The 18,360-nt window shown below is 47.0% G+C and overlaps 1 protein-coding gene across 1 annotated transcript in view; it reads left to right on the top strand.

The window, feature by feature from the left end:
* LOC144123776 (uncharacterized) overlaps positions 1 to 17,869 on the top strand; it is a 71,004-nt gene extending 53,135 nt beyond the window's left edge. The window contains exon 3 of the mRNA XM_077656531.1: positions 17,627 to 17,869. Within this exon, the coding sequence (XP_077512657.1) occupies positions 17,627 to 17,869 (243 nt within the window). The remainder of the gene's footprint in view (positions 1 to 17,626) is intronic.
* Positions 17,870 to 18,360: the final 491 nt, after the last annotated feature.

The raw sequence follows: 18,360 nt of genomic DNA, 5'->3' as shown, positions 1-18,360 counted from the left end.
TGACCAATATCTGTGATTCTAATGTTTTCAAAGGGCTTGGAAAAAGTAATCTTTTCCCGTGTAGTGAACTTTTCTAATGCAAAACAAATCCTGTCTGATGCTCAATTTTGCTTCCGAAGGGGCAAGTCGACGGAAACGGCTTTGTTACCACTTAAGGAATGTATCCTGCAAAACATTGAAGCAGGTATTCTCACTGTCGGACTCTTCATTGATTTTAGTAAGGCTTTCGATTCCCTAAACCATCAAATTTTAACTCATAAACTTTCTCAAAATGGAGTTCGTGGAACACCTTTAGACCTCATGAATTCATACCTGAAAAATCGAAAACAATCTGTCTATATCCACAACCATCAGTCTTCTTTTGTGGCGGTACGAAATGGCGTGCCTCAAGGCAGCATTCTGGGCCCGATGCTTTTTAACATCTATATAAATGACATTGTGCATATTTATGACAAAGCGAAATTTATTATATACGCCTATGATAGCAGTATAATAATCTCTGGTCACGACATAAACAAGCTAATTGAAGAGTGCAACGTAATCCTTACGAAACTAGAGAACTGGTCCTCTTCTAATTGCCTCCAAATAAGCCCTACAAAGACTAAGGTAATAATTTTCCGTGCAAGGAACAAGCCAGTCGAACTACAACGCGCTCCTAAATACGCAGGTCAAGAAATTCAAATTGTAGGCAGCCACAAAATCCTTGAAGTTACTTTCTCGTCGCATCTCAGGTGGGATCGGCATGTGGAAAATATTTGCAAAAAGCTCTCTTCAGTAGCAGGTGTTCTAACACGATGTCGATAGCTCCTTCCCACTCACGTGAAAATTCAAATTTATCATGCTCTTTCGGTTCCGTAACTCTGTTTGGGCAACCACCACAAAAACAAATGTGATAAAAATACAGGTTCTGCAGAAGAAAACGATCCGCTACATTGCAAACCTTTCTTATCTGTCTCTCCAACGCAAACTGATTTTATAAATTATAACATAATTCGTTTTGAACATATATATGTTTTTCGCATTTTGAGGTTCTTTTACCATTCTTCTCCTGCTTATAGAGATTTCTTAATACGTACTACACATTTAAGGACCGCTTCGAATCGACTCTACACCTGAAACACCGATCTCTGGTATATTCCATATTTTTGTATTAATTTATAAACTACAAACGCTTGAACACAATTTACCGACCACTCTTAATAAGTACAAAGTTTTGGCTAGTGTTAAACCAAGCGAGTTAAAAATGTATTTTGTTAATATATAGCCAGGTTGCATTTTATGTGCCTCTGTTGTCTGCCGGTGCAATGTATGCCTATTGAATGTTTTTTTTTTCTCTTCATTTTTCTCGTGTCTTCTCTTTGTTTTCATGCGTCTGTAAACTATTGTTAGTGAACATACATGCTAATTGTTTTCATTGCATTTAATCTATACGTCACTTGCTTCGTTGTTTTTGTGGTTGTTCTAATATATATGGAGAGAGATTTTAGAGAAGTGGGCACTTCTACAGCGACACATTTATTTATCAACGTTTCGACCGCGGTGCGGTCTTCTTCAGGACTGTAGTGGTCTCGCGTCAAATAAGTTTGTGAGCTGCAAAGGAAGGCAAAAGGAGTGTAACAAGCAAATAGTAACAACAGTTCAAAAAATTGAACAAAAAAGTAAAAAAAAATAAAGATGGTGGCGCGGGGAGCAGACAGGGACAAGATTGGAGGAGGAAGCAAAAATTAGAAAGAAAAGAAAAAAAAGGGGGGGACTATTATAGTAAGGATAGACGAGGTAAAAAAAGGAGGTGGCGAAACGAGAGAAAGCGAGAGGAAGACGGTGCGGGGGACATGGGCAGCGCGGCAACCACAGGTGTACGAAGGAAAGACGTGCAAACAAGACACAAACAAAATGCACAAACACAAAGATGGGCGCCGCTGCAGATGCGTGGCTAAAGAGGCGCCGCTGCGCAAATGACACTGGCAGCGACGAACAGGCCAAACCAGGCGCCTTTTGGGGGGTCTCCCTAATTTCCGGTGAGCCGAGGGCTAGAACGTTAAGGAAGGAGCGGCCACGTTAACGAGCACATGTGTAAGAACTTACTCAGGGGGTCTGGGTTTCACTGAACAGTGCATCCCTCTCCCTGGGCGGGTCGTTGAACCGACTTAGTCGGGAATACTTGTTTGTAGCGGAGGAGGGCTGGGCTAGCTGTGTACAAAGATTTCAAATTGTCGGAAAAAAGTAAGGAAAGAACGTCAAAGCTTATCAATACTCCACGAGGCAGGATAGTGTAAGTAAGGAGGGGTACGATTGCCTGGGATATACACTATGAGTTATAAAGGGTATATCTGAGTTAGCCAATTAACGAGAGGTGTAGTATTATTTTGTTTGGAGGTCGTGAATAAAATAAAGGATACCAGGCTTTTCATTAAGACATTCTTGAATAGTATTAAACTTGTGGATAAAATAGAATTCACGTTGTTCACGTTCTCGCCTGTTTTTGAAGCCCCCTTGAATAATTGTTACTTTTAGTTGGTCAAATGGGTGTCCTTCTGAGTTTAAATGCTTGGATAAGGGAAGATTTGGGAGAGACGGTGTGTGCGCGGTGATTGCTAAATCGAATGCGGAATGCAGTGTTTGTCTGTCCTAAGTATTGCTTGCTACACACGGTGCATTAAAGGAGGTAAATAATGTTTGATGAGTCACAGTCAAACTTTCCGTTGATTGAATGCTGGAAAACTGACCTCGTACTAGTTGCGGAACACGTAGTCTGCATGTGCTTGCAAACTTCGCAGCGACCTTTACCACAGGGCTGGCATCCATATTTTGGGGTTTTGTGTTCCTTGGAGTGGACTAGATGGTTCTGAATGTTTTTTGCATGCCTGTATATCACGCGGGGTGCGCATGTAAATATTTTCGGTAGTCGTTGACATTGCTGGAGAATATTAAAGTGCTTATTAAGAATTATGTTTATGTTCGGTGCGTTACTATTAAATGTGAGAATAAGGTTTATAGTGTAATCATTTCGGTTATCTCTTCGGCGCTCCTGGAGTATTTGACTACGGTTCAGATTTGAAGTTCTGCTTATGGCGTCATCAATAAAAGAACGTGGATAGCGCTGCGTTAAGAGCACGTAAACATTTTTTAATGCTTTTTTATAGGTATATGAGTTAAACTTCCCTGCTCTCCTTCGGATGGGAACGGCTTTTAGCAGTACGAAGAGTACTTCAGGTCTTCGTCCGGCGACACGTTGCCGGTTGGGGCAGCAGTTCCAACTTCTCAAAGCAAAACTTATTTATTAAAGACGGCACTGACATAAAAAGGCAGGTGAGAAAAAGGCAGTTTAAAAAAAGGCTGTTTACAAAAGGCTGTTAAAAAACGGCCGAGCTTGAGACTCGGCGCGCTCGTCCCAAGTCGTCGTTTCCCGCAGGTTTTAACCCCTTCGATAATTGGGCGGAGCTTGAGTAATCTAGCTCTCGCCCAATTTGGACCAATAGCAAAGCAAATGCATCGTATGTACTAGTGGGCGGAGCCCAGGGCCCGCCCCGGGCATGATCGCTCCTGGTAACAGGTGCGGGGGGGGGGGGGAGCATTGGCCCCGTGGGCTGTCGCGAGCCCAGTGGAATGCGCAGCTCTCACCCTAAGCGGGCGTCACGCCTCGACGTACATTCCTCGATTCCCCCCCCTCCCCGGGCATGATCGCTCCTGGTAACAGGTGCGGGGGGGGGGGCATCGGCCCCGTGGGCTTCCACTTAACACCTCCTCACCAAGAATGTTGGGGGGACACTTGCTGTACAAACAACATACCGAAGCCCACAATAGCACAATGCATCCGGCCTTCAACAACATACAAAACGCGCGAAAGCACAGGGGACCCGGCCTCCACTGGTCGCTGTACCAACAAAAAAATGTTTCTGCGTCCTACTAACAATTGGGAAGAAAAAAAAAACATGCTAGGGAAGATACCTTCAGGCATGCAGAAGCAAGCATAGTTTACACATTTCATTTGCAGGATTACAAGCACAAATGAAACCCTCTGGTAAAATCAGAAAAAGTATACCTGCAACAACACTGGAAGTAAATACCGAATGAAGAAAACATACAACTCCAGTTCTCATGAAGTGGCATATACGCCGCAACGGAAAACAGTTCACAAAGAACATAATTAGCACACTGGCATGAGACTGTCCGATCACTTTCAGAGTCACTCTTCACGTTCCCCCACTCTCACTCACTGCCCCATCGTGTGCTCGAGCCACAGGTCATTTTCACACTTATCGTAGCCTGGCAGTGGCAGAGTGGGTTAAGGCTAGATACATTCATTAGGCGTTCGTCGCTAACCACCAGGATCGAATACGCCGCCCGGTCGCATAGAAGTGAAGATTACTTGATGCAGCGTGCACCATTCTGGCGTTTGCCCTGCTCTCCGGTCGCATTGCCCATCTTCTACCTCGGTGGAGCCGCCGACAGTCTGCGCATATGGGGCGCAAGCTTCCGCGAAAGGCTGTAAGTGCTCGTAGCCAGAAGGCTTCGTTGAATGTGGAATCTTCCGCTGAACCAATTCATCACCAGCGACCTCTAGGCTTGCAATCCGCCTGTCGACTAGACCCGCCAGGAGATCGCAGCATGCGTCACCGTTCGCCCTTATAAGCGGCATTGTTACTTCGCTTTTCTCAGGGCACGGAAGGACCTCGCAGTCTTCGTGGCTCACATTCCACTCATATACAGGCCAGCCTTTCACGGCGGTGCACCAATCTGGGTTTTCTGGCTCCGAACAGCCCTGGCTACCCAGTTGCGGTGCTGGCTTCTCCAACGCAGCTGTGAGTGCGGCGCATGCTGTCTGAACGCACATTCCACTTTCGCCAAGCCCTGTCCGGCATGCTGTTGCTTCCGTTGGTAACAAAAGGTCGGAGTGGGCATCCCGATCGGCTGAGCTGTTCATGCCGTTGCGCTCATCAGCGGCATTAGCCTCACTAACCACATGCTCGGCTGCTTCGTAATATTCGGCCTGCATGGTCTGATTGCTGGTCGAATTTTTCCCAGGCACATGCGCAGAGCCCACCTCCGATCTGGGAATCAAGGGGTGTTTGTGTGCGTCAACACCCGTGGTTGACTGCACAATGTGTGGCTCCTCGACGCTAACGACAGCTCCGCTGTTTGCAGGAACCCGTGATTCCTCTTGTCTGTTCTCAATAGGAACGGACTGAACTACGCTGCTGCTATCCTCTTTATTCGCCTCATCGATCAGCATTTGATCAGCGTCCTTGGCGATGATACAGCAAGGCTGGGCGTGTGCCAGCTCCTGCAATACACGCGCCGCTCTCCGCGAGCGTTGCTCTTCTGCAATCCTTTTCTTCTCCTGCCGTAGCTTCTCTTCGGCTACCGCTAACTGGCGCTTCAGCTCTTGGATAATAGCGTCGCCTCGCTCCTTTTCCATGGCCCGCTCGGCCTCTGACATTTCTGCGCGCTCAGAGCCATACTCATACTCATAGCCACCGCCATACTCACTTTGCCAACTGAATGTAGCCATTGTGCCTTGCGTAGTTCTAACCCTACGGCTCAAGCACTCCCGAGGCAAGTAAAGTGAAAATGGGGAAACTCACTCCGTTGTCGGGCGGTCGGTCATGGCACTTGCTTCGTGGCAGCAGCAGGTCACGTCCTGAGGCGCAGAAGGGTGGCCGGAATCTGTAGCTCGCAGCAGGCCCTTCACGTCCTCCCGGCCTCCAAAGTCGCCAGCCGCCGGTGCCGCAGAAGTTGCCAGTCGCCGGCGCCGAAGAAGTCGCAGCGCTTCGCTCCGTCGGTCTCGCCTCACTGGCCCCTCAGCGCTGACCTGGAGCCTTGACTCCGAGGCCTCGCCTGGACTTTGGTCCCCGGGGCTTCTCCCCAAGATTTTGTGCTCCGTCAATCTTCCGGAAGGTACTGCCTCCAACCGCTCTGCAGGAAGCCGCTCAGACGATCCTGGTCACGGCACCAGTTAAGCTTTCCTTGCGCCCTCCTACCGATGGGAACGGCTTTTAGCAGTACGAAGAGTACTTCAGGTCTTCGTCCGGCGACACGTTGGCGGTTGGGGCAGCAGTTCCAACTCCTCAAAGCAAAACTTATTTATTAAAGAAAAGACGGCACTGACATAAAAAGGCAGGTGAGAAAAAGGCAGTTTAAAAAAAGGCTGTTTACAAAAGGCTGTTAAAAAACGGCCGAGCTTGAGACTCGGCGCGCTCGTCCCAAGTCGTCGTTTCCCGCAGGTTTTAACCCCTTCGATAATTGGGCGGAGCTTGAGTAATCTAGCTCTCGCCCAATTTGGACCAATAGCAAAGCAAATGCATCGTATGTACTAGTGGGCGGAGCCCAGGGCCCGCGCCGGGCATGATCGCTCCTGGTAACAGGTGCGGGGGGGGGGGGAGCATTGGCCCCGTGGGCTGTCGCGAGCCCAGTGGAATGCGCAGCTCCCACCCTAAGCGGGCGTCACGCCTCGACGTACATTCCTCGATTCCCCCCCCACCCCGGGCATGATCGCTCCTGGTAACAGGTGTGGGGGGGGGGGGGGGGGGGGCATCGGCCCCGTGGGCTTCCACTTAACAATATGTAAACATTTTTTTTTTGCTTGAAGTGCGTTTGTCGTGTACTGCCATTTCAGAGGCACTTGGGCCCAGTCAAGCTGCTTTTTAGCAGCTTTTAGCCCTTGCATCTCTCTAGGATGTAACTTGCATTCTGTAAAAATGAAATGAAATTGCATTTGGAAGACAAAGACAAGGCTTCATTTTGCAGTGTAAGCTTGCTCTCTAGAATGAACAGAGAACGTTGCCTCACACTGCTTGGGCCTGTCGTTTGACCCCTCGTTGACCCCACGAAAAAAAAAGGACGTCTCTAGGAAACTATTTGCGGGATCTTTCCTCTGCTTCAGGAGGGGAGGGGGAATGGAAGGGGGGTTGCTGGCCTCCCCTTTGTCGGGTTCGCCGCGACACGCGACACAAGATGGACAGAACGACGAAAGGAAGCGGGCAAAGCTGCTTTTCCGAAATTAACCGTGACTTGCAGGTGCCTATAGCTGTGTTTGGATTCCAGGGAAGTAGCAGCCGATCTCTGAATCCTCCTCGCCCATTCCCACGGGGCTCCGCGTGCCATGTCGCCATGTGCGGTGAAAAGAGCAGTGTGCAGAGTTTAAATGAAACAAGTATGAAGTTATACAATGAAGCCAATTACAGACAGCTAGAGGAATTTCAAAACCATGCTGTGTGATGCTAGTTATCTCAGTGAAACCTAATGCAGCCAGCTGTTATTTCGTTTTTTTTTTACCCAACAGACAGGAAACGTCTGAAGATGATTTAGTACCAAACACATCGGTGCATCAGTTGTGATGCCTGAAAAAAGTTGTACCAACATATAAATGGCCATGTCGTGATAATCAGGAATACTGAAGAATTAAGAAAAATTAAAACATTTTTATTTGTTCGGGCTCACACACCTGCTGCACACATCTTTATACGTAGCAATTTAGATGAGTCTGTAGGAAGCTTTTTGGGCAAAAAGTACAGTACGGCAGAAAGGAGTCTTTAGAAAATGCACTGTGTAGAAATAGCCATACCAATTCCATCTCATCGTTCAATAAATGTAACAAATACCGTGCAAAGAAGCTTGCTGCATAGTATAGTTGCAAGTTACTGGTTGCAGACCGCTCTGCAATCACTGGACTGTGACTGTGTATGTACTGCATGGCAGTGCGTGGATTGCAGAGCAGTTAACACAGAGATGTTTGTTCATATCATTTACCACATATATAAACATCATCAATGAAACAGGATGCTATGTGTAACTTTTTGACATGTTCCTTTTTGGCATCCTTTAAAAATGTTTCCACCTAAATGAGCTGGCTTGTTTTGCAACAATATAACCACGGGACCGCTGTAACTTGCCACATTTTCAATTTGTATGAAAATCATTGCATATGAGGGGTCACTACTCTATCCTGTTTCTTGAAGGTCCCGTTGCTTTGTCGGCAATGCTTGGACAACCATGGCCAGCTTTCCGCATTCATGTGCACAGGGTATGCCCATCACGTGCATGTCTTTCAACCTATTAATGGCTTACATTGCAAACAGACAAAAAAACGAAACGCACAAAGCACAAGTACAGATAGTGTTTGTAGTCCACACTCTTCTTCTTCTTCTTCACCTCAGTAAATATGGCACATACCCACGCGGGGGGATTGGCCAAGGTACAGTGAAGATTTGCCAATGAAGTATTTGCACGGGAAAAAAAAGACGTGAGGCGGCGGCGTATAAGACTGAATCAAGATAAAGATAGGAAAATTCAATTAAATTTAAAAAATATGAATTACCAGGAATAGAATCAAGCATTTTGGACATGCGACAGAATTTTGTATACAGCTAACAAGGTAACCGATCAGTCGCACTTATGTAATCATGAAGGTAGCCACAAACACTACTTAACGGGAATTCCTTTGAGCTCGCACCGAACGTGAGAAGAACTGTAAGAGACAGAGGGAGTCCTAACCTCGAAAGTGGAACCTCCAAATACTGCTTTCCTTGAACAACCGCCGGCGAGAGAGGAGAAAATGGTCTAATGTTTCAACTTGCCCACATAAGACACAAAGGTTTGTCGCAGGGAACCCGTATCTGCGTAAGTACAAATTTAAGTGAGGGATTCTGAATCGCAGAAGCGTCGTTGACACCTCAAAACGCCTTGATTTACACCACCGGACATCCCATGGTTACTTTAAGTGGTGAAAATCCACGGTATTGAGCAACGGATCACTCAAGCTGGCTGAAATATGTTGGAACCACTGGAAACGTGAAGGTTCCAACAGAATGAGGTGAGGGACGGGATAGATTACAGGAGCGCTGAGAGCTGACCTTGCCAATAAATCAGCCACCTCGTTAAAATAGACACCCGAATGCCTGCAGGTACCCGGACAAAGCGTATCTCACGCACTGTGCACGGAACAAAAGCCTAAGCGGCCGATTCAATAAAGATTTTCCGGAGTTTTGGAGAGAGTCTAAAACTGAAAGGCAGTCTGCAAGAATAAGAACCCGTACTACATGTCTGGAAATTTTGAGAAGAACCAAACCAATAGCCAAAAACTCTACGAAGAATATAGAAGTATAATCAGGGATACGAACGCAATACCTCCAAGCCAGATCCTGCGAATATATCCCAATCGCCGCCTTCTCACAGCTGCCGGAGGCATCAGTGGAGAGAACAGTATGATGAGGAAAATTGTGTAGGTGTTCAGAAAGAAGACCATTTATGATATCTGCGGGCATATGTTTCGCACGGGACGGGTAAATATGGTCGTAATAGAAGACGGGGTCAGCCTGCGTATCAGCAACTCGTTGCAAGGAGATCAGATCAACCTGCATCGCGGCTTGCGTGAACCTAACTTGCGGTAGCTGACAGCGTGGTCAGTGCCTCTTCTTCTTCTTCTTCTTCTTCTTCTTCTTCTTCTTCTTCTTCTTCTTCTTCTTCTTCTTCTTCTTCTTCTTCTTCTTCTTCTTCTTCTTCTTCTTCTTCTTCTTCTTCTTCTTCTCCTCCCCATTGCCTCCCATGCCCACTGTATTTTTCTTCCATTAATCATGACAGCATTCCGTCTCAACCCTTTCTCCATGCTTACACAGACATTTCTCACAATTAGCCTGAAAGCCGGCCGTAGTATGGAATGAGTTTAGGGAAAATTACCTTTTTAGTCGTTTTACCTGCGCCGCTTAGAAGTATGTGAAAGGTACTTTGGCTGTGAGTGATTTGCCCTTTCTCTCTCATAGTCTTTTTGCGAACTGAAGTGGTGAAATATATATTAACTTCTTCATTACATATTGTGCCAACATTGTCGCAATAACAAAAATTGGGCACATAGCAAATATCTGCAAGCATTGAGGATTTGTCTTTAAACTCTGACATCATTATGGATGGAATCAATATAAAGTAGAAGAAAAAGCATAGTGCAGCACATATATGATTGAAAGTGAAAGACGAATGTTGTTGATATTGTTAGCCTATCAAAAGATGGCACATACCCACACTGGGCGATCGGCCAAGAATCCGGTGGCGATTCATCTGTACTCAATTAACAAAAAAGAAAACCACGTGAGAACGCAACACTGGTGGATGTGCTGAATTTCAGGAACAGACCGTGCAACAAGTAACAAAAATATTCCTAAATCAGATTTTACATTGCATAATGAACCATGACTACCAAAGCAATGAGACATCAGTGAAGCATTTCATTCCTTTCGTGAAAGAAATGAGTTATGAGGTTTGTTGAACAATTAAAAAAGTGATTTTTGATGGCAGCTAGTACGGGTCATTTCAAGTTATAGCTCAAGATTACAATCAGATCTGATATAGATGACACGCATGCTATGAAAACACGATTATTTTTTCGTTTTTTTTATGAGAAATGCACAGGCAGTTTCAAGGCTTGCTTCACAATTTGATTTCTGACGTATACACAAAGGAACGCCTATAGATTATTCGTGTTTTACACCAGAACCAACACTACTTAAGTTGGTAAATCATGTTCATTACCTGGGTGTCAATAATAGCAAACATATACTAATGCTGCTAATCCTATAGAAGAACAAACAGCGGCTTTATGAAGACGTTAAGTAATACGTGATACCGTTGTGTCGATCAGGTAATGAACTGTGCGGCAGTTTCAGTTTCTCTTCTCTTATTTTCAGTTTCAGTTCTCTTACTTTCAGTTTCTCTTCTTCAGAGTTTCAGTTTCAGTCACATGCATATTGTTTGACACCACGTACACGTGACGCAGGAAAAGTAGAGAGGGGGGGGGGGGGGGGGGGGGGGGTTGGCGGAAACTTGGCGTCAGCATGGCATCGTTCGCTCTGGTGTGTCGTTCGATCTTGCATCTACAATACAACAATGTGCCGACGAGGTAAACCTTTACTATGAGTTTCACGGGATCTTACTCTCCCTCGTACATTCCTGGGAACTCCGGGCCAGCCACCAATACTATGGAACCAGTGAAAGGCACTGTTGTCTACTTACTTAGAGGCGTCTGGCGCCTGAGTTTGGTACATCCCGGCGCAAAGCTATGCTTCTGCATTCGCGCGGCGTCGAAGGTCAGCGCCGTTCCGGAACGCCTTCCACCACGAGCGCAATTTTAAAACGAAGGAGGCCTCAATTAAGTGAAGTGACGAAAGGCGAAGATGCGTTTCAAACCGCGCTCAGCACTTGCGACCGTCTGTTCTCAGCCAAGACAGAACGCCACCGCGGTTCAAGATATGTTTACAGAACCCTGGTGAGCCTGTCAGAGGTTTATATTGAACTTGCGAAGAATTGCGACTTCGACAATTCCTGCCGCTCCCCGTGACTGCTCGGGGAACAGGGGGCGACAGCGCGTTTTTCTCTCTCTCTTTATTTCTCTTTCTTCCTTTTCTAGTATTCCTCTTTTGTGCCCATCTTCTTTTCAGCATCTGATTGTTTGTTGCTCTGTTCATGTGGCGGACATGTGTGCCAATTCCAACTCCTTAAGAAGGGGAGGAAGATCGCTGTAACTTCTGTCTTGAGAAAGGAGAGGCTCTGTCCGAAACGTCGAATCAAAATAAATCTGTCTAACACACACACACACACACACACACACACACACACACACACACACACACACACACACACACACACACACACACACACACACACACACACACACACACACACACACACACACACACACACACACACACACACACACACACACACACACACACACACACACACACACACACACACACACACACACACATATATATATATATATATATATATATATATATATATATATATATATATATATATATATATATATATATATATATATATTAGTTACCCTTGATGTAGTGTCTCTGTACACGAACATACCGCATGATGATGGCATCCGAGCTCTGGTCGCATCCTATGGAAAACACACAAGCGCTGATGCTCCTAGACAAAGTACCATCGCTGCACTTACTAATCTGGTCCTCAAACTCAACTCTTTCGAAAGTTCTACAACTCCTTTTACCTACAAAACGAGTGGTAACACTATGGGAACGAAAATGGCGTCAAACTGTGCCAACATATATATGCATAGCATTGAATCGGAGTTCATCCGCTCATACCCAACAAAACCGGCTTTTTACAAACGCTTCCCAGACGACATATTCATGGTATGGAAGAAAACCGAGGACTAATTCATCCAGTTTATTTCAGCATTTAACGACATACATCCAAACCTCTGTTTCACACACAATTACTCCACCAGTCAAATTAAGCTCTTGGACGTCTCAGTTCGAGTGGAGAAGGGTAGCTTAATCACCACTGTCTATAGAAAGCCCACGGATAGGCAACAGTACCTTCATTACAAGAGCTGCCACCCACGCCACTGCAAAAGTTCAATTCCATATTCCCAAGCCATCAGATTCAAACGGATCTGCTCACAACCAGAAGACTTCAAAGAAAATTCTAACCGTATGCGGGAGGTTCTGAGGGACCAATGCTATCCGCGGCCTCTATTTTTGATGATGCCTTTAGGAAAGCGGAAGCAAAAAGACGTAACGAAATGTTTGGGGATACCCCATCAGCAACCGCAAATGACACCGCGCTAATCTCATCTTAACCTTCGCAAGAAACCCACCTTATGTCAATCAACATAATCGAACAAAACGATAGACTGTCAAAAATTTTTCCAACAGTTCCACACGTTACCTACAGGTACCAAAAAAAACATACATGATTATGTAGTTCACTCTACTGTCTATAAAGTAAAGCCTGTTGGTTGCCAACCTTGCAGGAAGAATCAATGTCAAGTTTGCCAGCATATGCGGACAACAACACTAGCTCAAAGCACACACTCTAACTTCAAGCACTTCATCCGTGAAAACTTGAATTGTAACAGTAGTAACGTGGTATGCTCGAGTGCGGCGATTGTCAGATGCAATACATTGGCCGAACCGAGAGTTCCTTCCGAATTAGATTCAACAACCACCGCGCGAACACCAGATCTCTTCCTCTCCTCCCCCTGTCGAAACATCTTTCCCAGGAAGGTCACGAGTTTCACAAACTAAAAGTTACGCTGCTACAGAGCGGCTTTCAAAATACCCGTGAGCGTGAGCAACGAGAATCATACTTTATATATAAGTTTAATACTGTGCAGGCCGGTATAAATGAAAACCCTGGTACTCTCTCCACACTTCAGAGATCATAGTCCTAGCCCTACTGAAATTCACAGCACCCCGACTGCATCGCCTGAGGTCATGCCAATTTGCGTGCTTGCTTCCACATGCCGCCCTTCTCCTCCCCCTGCCATTCCTTCTTGCTCATGACCAGAGAAAACAGTTCTGAGAGCAAAGCATATTGCCTATTCCCCCCTCAACTTTTTATATTTTTGTATATTTTATTTTCCTTTATTTCTTTTTTCCTATTTTGCAGATAGTAGAGCGCGATGCTCCATATAGGACAGTAACCCATTACAATAACGGACACTTGGGCGATTTCGCGCCTTCGCTCTCCATTTTCTTTCTGTTACTCCTCTCTCTCTCAGTTTCTAGGAAGGAGCCCTCTTTTTGTCTCCGCGACGGAAACGCAGGGCGGAGGCGCCCTTCTGACGCGAGGCAGCGCGGAGAAATTAGCGCTTTGCGGCGCCCGGCTGCGGGATCAGGTTTCTGCGGTGCGTTTGGCCGGCCGCAACGCCGCCGTAAGTTACATTTTAACTGTTAACAGCCGCACCCGCGGGAGCGCATCGCGCTCTGAGGCATATGCGCTCAGTGTTGTTTTCAGTTCCTTTGTTCTTTTCTTGCTGTTTTCTTTTTTATGATATTTTCTTTCCTCGTGTTCGACCCTCTCGCTTCCGCCGAAGGAAGCTTCCCCCCATAATATTTTTTGGCGCCCCCCCCCCCCCCCCCTATTTTCCTTGCGGACAATTCACCCCTCTCCGCCCCCGCGGTCTCTAACCTCTGCTTTCTATTCCCTCCCCCCCCCCCTTTTTTTTTTCGTCTGTTCCTTTGACCATCCTACTCTTTTCCCTCAGTCGAAGAGGAGTCTGGTCGCTCGCTGTTTGTCTCTTGTGTGTTCTGTTTGTTTGCTCGAAGGAGAGCGTTTTTCAAAGGTGAAAGGGAAATAAAGAGGAAAAGAAACACGCGCTGTCGCCACCTGTCCACCGAGCAGCCGCGCGGAGCGGGTAGAAAAAAGAGAAATAAAAAAGAAAGGAAAACGAGGAGCAGGAGGGGAGAATAGGCGCCCTCAAGGCAGAGCGGCGGCTAGTACAGAAACAGACGGTGGCAGATTCGCGGAACAGATAAGAATTATAGATGCATGTACTCGCGTGCCGCTGGCCAAAACGAGTAAACAAATAAACAGAATCAAACGCACACAGTGCAGACTTCCCTGGAGCCTCTTCGGCAGGAATAGTCAATGCGGAATCAGCGGCGCAGTTAGCTTAACTAGAGACACGTGCACACGTGCAAGATGCGCTTTTTTTTTTTATTCGGCGCGCGTTGAAGAAACGTGGGGAATTCCGAGAAAAACCTAAGGAAAATGTGTCTGTCCCCAACCGGACATGACGTCATTAAAAATCACGTGAGCATGACGTTACAAGCGTGACGTCACAATTTTTTTACCAATCAGCGTTTCCAGCCTACCGACCCGCAAACGCTTGTTCGCTGACACGCAAAAACATAAATACCCTAGAGCGCAGCAGGTTGGACAGCCTTCTCGGTAGCCCAGTTGGTAGAGCACCAAACGCGAAGTTCGGAGGTAGTGAGTTCGGATTCCACAGGTGGCATAGATGTTTTTCTGACGCTTAAACGTTTCCAAACCTCAGTGCATTTCGCGCGTCGTGAGCGCACCTGAGTCCTGCACCCGGGCTCTCTGCTCTCTGCCTCTAGTGGCGACGCAGCTCAGCTGGTACATGGGAAAAGTAGGCGATTACGGTGGACGAGCGGCGGCATCTGCCGGGATTGCTCAATACTACAAACAACGTTAACCCCCTCCGTCGCTTGCTCAACTCAGAAACCTGTTGATGGTATCACTATAGTTTTCTATAGCTGAGGTGCGACTTCTTCGCAAAGGAAGAAAACGAAGGCAGATTTAGGTCCGGGGAAGGGAGAAGACAAGTGGAAGGAGATATGGTTCCCGGCGGATCTGGGTTTGTTACTTTAGGGTTCCTAGAGTTAGGGCTTCACAAAATCGTACACACGGATTGATGTAATGATGAGTCAGCTGACAACGTGACTGCCCTCGTAACCACCGGAAAATTTCTCGCTCCTGTCACCAAATTTCTTCAGCAGGTCACTGCCACAAGGTTTCGGGCTTGGCAACCGATACTGTCTGCAGTGGCCATCTGAACGCACGGCGTTGTGCACTGTTTTTCGCACTTCTTTTCCACTTACTGTAAGGGATCGGATGATCCGCGTGGTCATTGGGACCAGTTTCCCGGTCTCGGCGCCTCCCCACGGCAGCTCCCCCGTTTGAACCCCCCCCCCCCCCCCCCCCCTTCGGTGACGGGCGGAGGCAGAGCGCGCTGAAAAGGAGCGCCCGTCTTGGAGTCAAACTTCCCTGACAGCGACGGCCGCGCGCTTTTGTCCTCGCACTGTTTCACGCTGGAAGCCCCCTCGTCTTGACAGACACCGGACGTGACGCGACCTTGCGAAGGGCATCTCGTGGGAAGAACTTGAAAATGTCAAGGAGGGGAGCAAATGGAATGACGGATGGACCGCGGCGGCCAGAATTGAAACAACCCCAACGAGCGAGTATCGGTGCTGAACCTGAGCCGCGTATGCACAAGAGAACGCTAATCCCCTGGGAAAGTCGGGACCGAGCGGACAGTCGCACGCATCGGAAGCACCCCGCCAAGTCCGATGACAGCTCTAATTGCGGAACGGCGCAGGTTTGACGAGCTTCGACGAAACCGATTGCACGCGCGGGCACGGTTGTGTGCATGTTTTTGCTTTTCTTCTTCTGCGGGAGAGAGCTTGAGTAATAGTGTGGAAGTATGGGGCGTGGCACGGCAGCCTGGTGGGCCAATCATTTCCAGGTTCCATTGGCAAAATTCCACTTTTTATAGCAATTTTGATGATATTTTCGTGCTGTGTGTTTTAGGGAGAGGGTTTAGAACATTGCCGAAACTGGAAGGCGTGCCATGCAGTTTGTGAACCATTATTGTGTTAGTTTGTTGTGATTGGTGGATGCAAGGGATGGGTCAGGCTTCTAGGTCTTAAAAAAAAGGCCCCGGAGCCTGGAAAAAGGGTTTTGAGCTAAGTTTAGACCCCTTGCATATTCGGCGATGCCAAGTAGGGAAGATTTTCCCTTAGCCAGTTCCATGTAGTCATGCTTGCCGTTTATTCAGTTGTAAATATGTTAATTGCTGTATAAGGTTTCAGTTTCCTTCCTTCACTCAAGTGTTGCCAGATCTCGTCTGTGATACCCTCTCAGACGGTGGGGCACCTGTTGTGGAGCCAGAAGAAGAAACGAACCTTGACTCTTGCATTACCAGTTGTCTCCACAGCACGACCAGACGCCTTTGTAGCAAGGAGACAAGGCCAGACGCCTGCCAACGTTTTGGTGTTAATCCTGCCGCGCATAAGCTAAGTACATATGTATACGCCGTTGCCTTCCTTTCAGCCTTTTAACTGCATGCTTAAAACCTCTTTGTGCGAATCCTTCGAAATCCGACATATCCGTCCAGGCTGGAAACCTTTATAAGCGCAAGAATATCGGTTTTCTAACTCAAAGTCATCTGCCGTTTTAAAGTCACGTCACTTGTGGTAATCTCTCTTGCTGCTCGCACCTGCGCAACCAAAATATTGAAATCTCTTTGAAAGGCAAGCTTTCAATACTGGTTCTAGACGCAGTGCAGGGCATCGAAACAAAACGTGCGATAGACCTGATGACTCGCGCTGCGGTTATTGTGCCCTATGTTCCATGTGGTTGGTCAGCACTTGTACTCAGATCTGCAAAAAGTCAACAGCATGTCGAATTCTTTGTTGCTGACCTACTACTATGCTCAGATTCACGACTGAAATGGCGCCAGCATCGAACAGCGGAAGTACTGCGGATCCTAGCAGGTAAAGTCTCGTACTGTGGCCGCTAGATTAGAGCATGTGCCCGCACTGTTTAAGTGTTCGTGCAGAGTACTGTCGTCCTAGCGGAAATTAAGAAGGAATGGGATAGGCGTGGCATGTAATGAGAAAGGGAGATACGATAACCGGTGGTCGTTAATGGCAACAAACTCAATTCCAAGCGAAGGCAAGCGTAGCACGGGGCAGAAAGTTTGATGGGCAGATGAGATTAGGAAGCATGCGGGGATAATATGGCCGCTGGCGGCTCAGGACAGGGCTAATTTAAGAGATATGGGAGAGGCCTTTGTCCTGCAGTGGGCCTAGTTAGGCTGATGATGATGATGACGCTGAGGACTACATATAGCTCTTAGAATTTTGTGCTATGAACGTTACAGATGGCGCAACAAGGAATCATATCTACTAACAACATTGACAATTTGAAAAAAACCTAAACAGAGGGGCCAGTGGCGTAGTATAAAGAAGCCAATGAGGCACATGCGATTAATTTTGGGAAAGAGTGTGTTGCAAGTGAAAATGCACGCAGTGTTGAAACTTGCTAAACATTTTCACGACTCTCGCAGCTGACTTCGGAGATATCAGCGTCGCACGCTGCCGCTGCCAAGCCGGAGAGGCATACCGTCAGGAAAGAGGTGGTGGGCTACTTGGTGTGTGGCGTCACGAGTTTATCTGTGCTGGTGGCCATCGTGTTCCTCATCGTGTACCAGACCGACGTAGGCGTGGAGACCCACTCCCTGTGCATCACCAACGAGTGCAAGATATTCGCCCGACAGGTATCCATAGAGAATCAACTGGGCTGCGGGTGAAAAAAAAGTATATGGGAGTAGATGCACTTCTGTTCTGACTGTACTTGAAGAACCTTACAGGTTTTATCTGGAATGACCTGATTTTACATGGGTGGCTTTGGTACCAGCATCACGAGTGGCTTGTTCCACTGGTTCCTAAATATAAGTATCGTGATCTGCTAGGGCAGCGCTGGTGGCATGTGGTTTCTTCATATTTGCATTTGCCACGCTTTCTACAGTTGCTCAAGCAAATGTGCGCAGCATAAATATGATTGCATACATTTTATATTAGTATAATGGAAGGGATGGTGACACCGATCGAAGCACCAGTCTTTGGAATGGTGTTTCAAGTTGCCTAGGCTACGCACTACAAAGAATGACAGCACAGTATGCCTCCATTGTCACCTAACCATATAATTCCCCGGTACGGCGATTTCGCGACAAAGGTTTGCACATTATAAATTTGTTACTGCATCGAGCTTGAGCACAATTTATCATGTGAACATGTACTC

Source organism: Amblyomma americanum, chromosome 3, assembly GCF_052857255.1.
Source record: "Amblyomma americanum isolate KBUSLIRL-KWMA chromosome 3, ASM5285725v1, whole genome shotgun sequence".
Taxonomy (NCBI): Eukaryota; Metazoa; Arthropoda; class Arachnida; order Ixodida; family Ixodidae; genus Amblyomma; species Amblyomma americanum.
Note: the sequence above shows the minus strand (reverse complement) of the source record. Positions and strands in the feature narration are given on the sequence as shown.